The sequence below is a fragment of the Choristoneura fumiferana genome, chromosome 23 (genome assembly GCF_025370935.1).
Source record: "Choristoneura fumiferana chromosome 23, NRCan_CFum_1, whole genome shotgun sequence".
Taxonomy (NCBI): Eukaryota; Metazoa; Arthropoda; class Insecta; order Lepidoptera; family Tortricidae; genus Choristoneura; species Choristoneura fumiferana.
The window spans coordinates 8,372,631-8,381,091 of record NC_133494.1 but is presented as its reverse complement, the minus strand read 5'-3'; the positions used below and the strand labels follow the sequence as shown (position 1 = coordinate 8,381,091).

General features: G+C 36.1%; 1 protein-coding gene across 9 annotated transcripts in view; it reads right to left on the bottom strand.

The window, feature by feature from the left end:
* Window positions 1-4,676: 4,676 nt before the first annotated feature.
* RapGAP1 (Rap GTPase activating protein 1) overlaps window positions 4,677-8,461 on the bottom strand; it is a 365,817-nt gene continuing 362,032 nt past the window's right edge. For all 9 annotated transcript variants that reach the window (XM_074105808.1, XM_074105811.1, XM_074105810.1 and 6 more), the window contains one exon: window positions 4,677-7,579. In XM_074105808.1, coding sequence (XP_073961909.1) covers window positions 7,427-7,579 — 153 coding nt within the window. In that variant the 3' untranslated portion in view covers window positions 4,677-7,426. The remainder of the gene's footprint in view (window positions 7,580-8,461) is intronic.

Sequence of the window (8,461 nt, the reverse complement as noted above, 5' to 3'; positions counted from 1 at the left end):
GACCTAGCGTCGGGCTATTATCAGATCCCTATGGAGGCTAATAGTCAACATCTGACTGGTTTTGTCACGCCCGACGGGCATTATGAATTTAAAAGGATGCCGTTTGGGCTCGCCAATGCACCGGCAGTCTTCCAAAGGATGATGAATAAGATTTTGGGGAATAGACGATTTGAATACGCATTGGCTTACCTTGACGACGTTCTCATCCCAGCTAAGAGTGTTGAAGAAATGTTTCAACGCCTGGAAGAAATTCTCCTACTATTTAGAGAATATGGATTGACGTTAAAACTTGCCAAGTGCCGTTTTTTCGACACTCGTGTTAATTATCTCGGTTATGAGGTGTCCTCTGACGGTATTCAGCCAGGTAAAACTAAAGTTTTAGCTGTTAAAGAATTTCCTGTGCCTAGGAGCGTGCATGAGGTTCGGCAGTTCTTGGGGCTAACAGGTTACTTTCGTAAATTTATTCAGAGCTATGGGGAAATTGCACGTCCTTTAACATCATTGTTGAGAAAAGAATCCGTATGGCAATGGTCCGATATAGAGGAGCAGGCATTTAATCTATTGAAGGAAAAGCTTATCAAACACCCAGTTCTGGCGCTCTACGATCCGAAACTTGAGACCGAACTCCATACGGATGCGAGCTCTCTGGGAGTAGGAGGTATTCTCATGCAGTGGCAACCTGTTACGCGTGTTCTAAAGCCAGTAGCTTATTTTAGTCGCCAGACCACGCCAGAAGAAAAGCATATGCACTCCTACGAACTAGAGACTCTGGCCGTCGTATGTTCATTGAAAAAGTTTAGGGTTTATCTGCTAGGCATCCATTTCAAAATTTACACTGATTGTGCTGCTCTCCGCACTACGTTGACAAAAAGAGATCTCATTCCGCGGATAGCAAGGTGGTGGTTACAAATAAGTGAGTACACTTTCGATATTGAATATCGTCCAGGCGTTAAAATGGCGCACGTCGATGCCTTAAGCCGGAACACCAAGCTACCCGCGGAACCCGAGGATAGTACATCTGTCGGCGTATATAACATAACGAAAGAAAATTGGCTGCTTCTCTGCAAATGGCTGATCCCGATATTTGTCGCATTGTAAAAGTTCTTAAACCCGAGGACGATCAAGAAAGTAAGGATATTCGGAAAAATTATGTAATTATAAACCATACGGTGCATAGAAAAGTAGGCGATAAGACATTACTAGTTGTACCACGAAACGCTAGATGGCAAGTGTGTCGTGCCAATCATGACGACATTGGACATTTAGGTTTAAACAAGACTCTTGACAAGATACAGGGCGAATATTGGTTTCCGAAGTTACGAAAATTTGTAAAAAAATACGTCGCAGCTTGTTTGGAATGCGCTTACAATAAGGATTCGGCATCAAGACAAAAATCTGGTCATTTACATCCAATCGAAAAGGTACCCGTTCCATTTCATACTATACACATGGACCACCTCGGTCCATTTGTTAAGAGTAAAGATGGAAACTCTTATATATTAACTGTGGTCGATTCTTTCACCAAATATGTTTTTGTTAAAGCAGTTAGAGACCTCAAGACCAAATCCACGATTAAAGCTCTGGATAAAATATTTCATGACTTCAGTATTCCAGCCAGAATAGTGTCAGATCGCGGTTCCTCTTTTACCTCGACCAGCTTTAAAGCATTTTGTGATAGTCATGGGATTAAACATACACTAAACTCTGTCGCTTGTCCCAGGGCCAACGGGCAGGCCGAAAGGTTCAACGCCACAATTTTAAATTCATTGGCAGCTCAGAATTTTCCAAGCCATGAACGGGACTGGGACAAGTGCCTGGGTAAAGTCCAATGGGGCATTAATAACACAATTAATGCTTCAACAGGGAAAACTGCAGCAGAAGCTATGTTTGGTTTAAAAATGCGAAATGACCTAGCTAACAAACTGGACGTGAACGTGACTAATAACACAAATACTGACTTACACGAATTAAGACAGAGTGTTAGCTCCAACATAGAAAAACAACAAACTAAAATGAAACTAAGGTATGACAAAAACAGAATTCCAGCAGCCACATACAGCATTGGCGATTTAGTAAAAGTTTCAAGGAATAACTTTGGAAATTGCGGCCAAAGTACTAAATTATTGTCTAAATTCATAGGTCCGTACAAAATAACGGAAATCTTGGGTAACGATCGGTACAGGATAGCTGACGTTCCAGGTTTTAATAAAAAAGGTAAACCTTACAAGACCGTCATAGCAGCAGACAGAATTAGGCCTTGGATACACGTAAAAACACTGGAATTACATGACAGCGACACTAGTAATAGCGGAGCAACCTGACTGATAGTGACGAATAAAACTGTATTGTTGAAATACTGATTGTTCTAACATTTTATGTGTATATGTTTGGCTAACTTGATTGTGCAAGTTAATTAGAACTCTTAAAGGAATATTAATTGATGTTGTTGTAATAGTAATAAATAATTTTATGTCATTGTTACACAGATGAGGAAAGTTCTAAGCAGAATGTTATGATTTTCATTGATATATTTATTTTGTCATAGAAAAGTTAAATAAGGTTTTAACTTTCTCATATAATTGTGTCTCGGTTTATGAACCCTATTGTTTTCCTTGGTATAATTTAATAACAATTTGTTCTAAGAATTGGTAATGGTAAGACGCGGCTGTGTTAGTTGATGATCTGTTATGATTAAAATAATTTTAGTACACAATTTGGTAATAAAAGATGTTACGGCTTAAATTATTCCTGTACTAACTGTACAGTCGGTTGTGTTTGATCTGTGATGTGTGTAATTTATGACCGTTCGAATTGTAATAGTAGTTAATTAAGTATAGTCGAGCAAGTTACTATTTTTATGAGTACTAAAATATATATGTGTGTGTGCATATATATATATAGATAATATACAACATACATGCATAAATACATGTGTGTGACATTAGTCCATGATGTTATAGCCGCACAAGTGACATGCAATTCCAAGAGAGTTCTTGATCGACTATACAAATTCGTGCGCCAGGAGTCGGCACGATGTCGGATGGCCGAATGTTATGATTTTTTAAAAGGCAACTCCGGAATTGGCTTCGGATGATAAAAAAAAAACAAGAGAGAAGGAGGGATTGTTTTTGGTTGTCAAAGGAGGATGATGCAAAAATAGAAGTTTGGGTGTTAAAAAAGGAAAATTGTAAGGAACGAGCCATCGGTGATTCCGAAACAGATATCAGATTGTTATCATAGTATATTGCGGCACCATTGTTGAACATAATAAACCATTCAACGAAAGGGAGTAAGGTTGTTTTAATAGGTGTACCTAGTATCTTGTTATCTTTAGAGCTGAGATAGTGTGAATTGGAATACCTAATTCTGTTTTGTCGATACAAATCCGAATGCATTTACATTAATTATCGCTATATTTTAATAAGTGGCGCTGCCTGCATAGGTTTCACTCATATCATAGCTGTGGTAAATTGATCAAGACAGATTGAAGGTTACTTTATTTAGGTAGGTACATATAGCCAGGGGGGACAGTCGCCTTATACCGTACTAATTCATGTCGATAGCGTAGCCAGTCTCCTTTATCTAACCTAAAATAAACAGATTGTTGTCGTTTAACGTTTCATAGATGTCACTGAAAGCTTGAGATTCACAAAATTTTATTTATTTAAAAAATATTTTGGCGTTATAATTCCAACCAAATGAACTTTATTTTCTGAAATTGACAATCGTATTGTAATTTCTAATATAAAAGTCATATAATTGTATCCGCTCAGTCGTACAAAATATTTTTTGTGTAGCAACCCTTCTATGTCAGGCCAGGCGTCTATTCGCGCTCAACAAGAAACAAGTCATGGCTTGTTACATTAAAACGCAAAGTGCTCATGACCACCTAGATGGCTAAAGCCAGTGCTGCAACTGACCTGAGTTTGGTTTATACTTAAGAAGACTCAATTCAAGCGGTCCACTTCTCTTTGGCCTGTTTTAGTTTATGTTGGTTTGACTGGTAGAGCTCCAGTAGTGTAAAAGAATACCTGTGACTGTTTAATAGCTATACTGTTTGGATGGATATATACATTCATTTACTAATTACGAAATAATAAGGCGCTGCCTGCATACTCACTCTGCATAATGAGACTGAGAAGACTCTCTTTTAGGTATATTATATTAGGTAGGTACATATAGCATAGCCATTTGATGAATACTGCCAGAGGCACAGATATTATTGCTATGTAATTATAAATGTTTAGTAATATTGATTTATATTGATTGATTTTTAGTTTTACAATAAAAAATATTTATAAAATATACTGAAACTTCTTTGTTTGTGGCTGATTATTATCTTAGACGAAGATTTTACTTTATGCATTTTAGTATTTTTATGTCGCCTAGATCCAGCATAATAGCATAAATACCAACTACGAGCATGAGAAGTGAAAAAACTGTCTAGTACGCCATCTATCTAGGATTGGTAAAAATAACTGTTACCTACGGTAACTTCATGCCCTTAGCAACATTCAAACACGTGACAAAAGCGCCATCTGTTAAGTATATATTGAGATAACATTTCTATTGCTACACCTTGCTTGATTGATGAAAAATTCTCTCTTTACCCACTAGATGGCGGTTATAATTAGGTGGTTATCAATTGATATGGAATTCAAGGAAAATAAAACAACTTTATTAATATTTAGTATTAACTATTCATATAATTCAATAGTATCTCTTATTAAACTATTTCTTCTAACGCTTCACACGCGATATTTGGTTTATTAACGACAGTTGTCAGAAGACGAATCAACAGTTTGTCAATTATTTTTATAATCAACAATCGAACAAAAATTTCAAAAGATTACATATTGGTGACACTGAGTTGGTGACGGAGTTAACACTCATAACGATGTTTACATTTTAATTCTCCTCTAAAAGTAAGTTTTTGTTTAAGTAGGTAAGTATACAAGATTTGAGAGCTTCATAATATTTACATAGTAATGGTGCCTCAAGCAACTTCATAGTTCGTTAGTATGGTGAGACTTGAGAGCTCACTTTAAGAATACAGGTTCCTTAGTGTAAGTTTTTCACTGCAACAAGAGTCTCGACAGTTTGTTGCTTATTCGTGCTGCTAAAAGCTTTGCCAGATTGTTCATAGTGATCGTGACGATTATAATTAACTCGTTTGAGACTTTTTTTTGTAAAAAACTTACTAAATTATGCATAATTATGAATACAAATTTACTTTTTATTAACAGTTGAAAAACAGTGCCACCATATTTAGTTACACTAAATGTAATGCAAACTCAGATAATTAATGTTAGCGTGTTCCGTCCGTTAAATTATTTATAATATAAATAATACTGGTGTATCATTTATAAACGCAATAATTATACAAAATAATAATCTATACTATTTAGTGGGGAATGTTAACTTTGGTATAAAATATTAATTATAATCAACAAAACATAATCAACTGAAAGACACTCGAAACTAAACTTATGACTATCAAGCATAAATTAAGAAAAATACTGTATCGATAGTGGTCCAGCTTTACTAATATTTACAATAACTGGTTAACTAAAAGTACACAATAAAGGGAACTTTAAACCTATAGAAATTAAGATTATTAGAAATTAACATTGCACTACGCTGTGTGTATATGCAATGAACTAACTGGGATGTACTATGACGTTGAATTTCTAACAAGAAAAATTTAGCCTAGATAATAATTATTAATTATAATTATCAATAAAATGTTTTCTAACGCACCATCATATTATGAATAGGCTTTTTTTTAATAAACAATGAAGACTTGATGCTATAGGTACCGTTATTTGACAGTTCTAAGTTTAAGAACAATTTTGGTTTTAAATCTGACCACTTTGTGAAAAAGAATAAATTCGCAAACCGATCAGGTATATATTGTGATTACAAACATACTTTTGACGGTGTGCTGATAGGTTAACGACATTTAAAACCTCACAATGACGATATAACTTTAGCTAAACCATCACGATAGTAACAACTTAACGGACCATTATAGGCACATACATATAAATAAGAGATATTATTCAAATTTTCTATAGAATATTTCGCTAAAACATGTAAATATACTTTTTGCGCGTAAAGTAGTTCGTAAAGGGAATACAAGTTGTATTCTATATATCTACGTATAAAATATATACACGTCGAAAAAGAGGAAAGACACTATTTAGGTATTCTAAATGTTGGGTCGATAGTCTTGCTTATTGTGCAAAGCTTGTTCTACGATACAAAACGATTTGATGTCAAATGATAATCGGCGTATATTCATTGTTTCCTGCAACCTCTTTCAAGCCTAATAAAGTGTAGGGGTATTTTGGGATCTATAACGGATACGATTTATTAGTTGCAATGATTAACTGATTAAAGAAATTGTCATTCAATAGTAAATAGAAAACAAAAATAAAAATAAACAGATCTTTAGTAAAAATATTCATTTTCATGACATAAATGAAAGAAAACATGAATGCTTCGAGTATAATGAGCTAATCACGCAAGAAAAGGTTTTTTTTTATAATGAGATTCTTTTTCTTTAAGTTACCTGCGTACAATTCCGCCACACACTTCTCAGATATAATCAGACGATTTTCATTAGATTAAATGTTCCAAATAAACTACGTTTATCACAACATTTACAAAAGCGAATAGTCTTACACACACCATATGCACTTGCATATACACCTAAGGGGTCAAACTCTCATACAAAATCCACGTACCATTGACCCCTTGCAACTGCACGAGGCTTGTAAGCGTGCGACCATTACTGTGTTAACAACGCAATATAAAAGAATACAATCATACTTTCACTAAATAAGTCATAGAAAACTTAAAGATACGTGCTGTATATTGCATATAAAAGGACACATAGCCATGTAAATATACGTTTATCTAAAGTTGCATATGGATAGCAAGAGCGACAGTTGTGTACGAATACATCATAATACTTATATTGCAGCAGAAACCATATTGCACAAATTGTTAATTAGGTCAATAAACTACCTACTTCCATACAATTTGTCCCAGTAAGCAAGTAGGTATAGAATCTATACACCTATTCCAGTATGAAGACACGTCAACTACACATTTACTTTTAACGAAGCCCATCAAAACATTTAAAAACTGCATACTAATGCTATCCTTGCCTTTCTATGCCACGTTACCCGTGCGGCGACAAAATTCAAATCGACCGAAATTGAGAATACAGACTGCTGTATCCTCAATTCAAAGTTCCACTATCAATTTATATTTTCACCTCATATCGACAAGTAGCAAAGAAGGTTCGGTCGATTTGAATTTTGACGCCGCACGGATAACGAACGAATATACTGATATTGCAACAGCCTCGTTCCTTGATTTCTTAAGTAATAGGTGCATTTTCGTTGATTTTAAATGTCTAGGCGGTAGAGTCGTGGTTAGATGGGTTGGGGATGATGGCGGAACCCTGTTGTTGGTCGCGAAGCCGCCTTAACTCGCGAGCCTGGTTGTCAAGCTTGGCTTGTAGTGTCAACTCTCTCTCCCTTAAGCATTTTATCTCGTTCTGCCAACTCTGAAAAAGACAGTTGAAGAATTAAATGGCTAGCTAGGCAGGAGTTTTCATACTGTGAGTCGTGACGCTCTTTTAGGAACGTCATGAGACGATAGTTACGAATATGTAGGTCCCTGCGCGAGAGTTATATAACTTATATACGTCTATTTAACCCTCGACGAAAAAGAGGGGTGTTATAAGTTTGACCGCTATGTGTGTGTGTCTGTCTGTGTGTCATTTTCTTTAAGGGCGTCGCAAAACAACCCGTAAACCCGGTGGACCCCTGTCATAGTAGGTTGTTCTTCGACACTTGTATCGTTGCATGCAGATCGTAGATGTCGCAGAACTTAGACACTGTTCCACAAGACACATGTCAATACCTAGTTTGGGGGTCGGAATGTAAGATTATTCATCGACTAACTAAACAATTGAAAATTTGTTACCTATATATTTAACATTAGAGTATGTGACTAGTTTAGTTAACCCTTCTATTCTTCAATTGCAATAATTGTTAAAATAGGGTAAAGTCGTGGTAGTGGATTGACCTATTGGCCTCTCAAACAGAGGGTTGTGGGTGCGAACCAGGGCACGCACCTATTGATTTTTCCAAAATTATATTTACAATTTGTAAGAGCTTTATGGTGATGGAAAACATCATAATGAAACCTGACACACTTGCGAAAAAATCAATGGTGTGTACCTACGATATTCCCAATCCGGTCTAAGCTCGCGTGGAAACCCCTCCTATTCTGAGAGGACGCCTGTGTCCTGCAGTGGGACGTATATAGGCCGAGCAGATTACGGGATGAGGTTGAGGTAAGGTTGAACGTGTCGTTTTGAGCTATCGAGCACACGCAGGTAAGGTGTCACTTAAATGTACGTGTACTTATGAGCCTGTTCGTA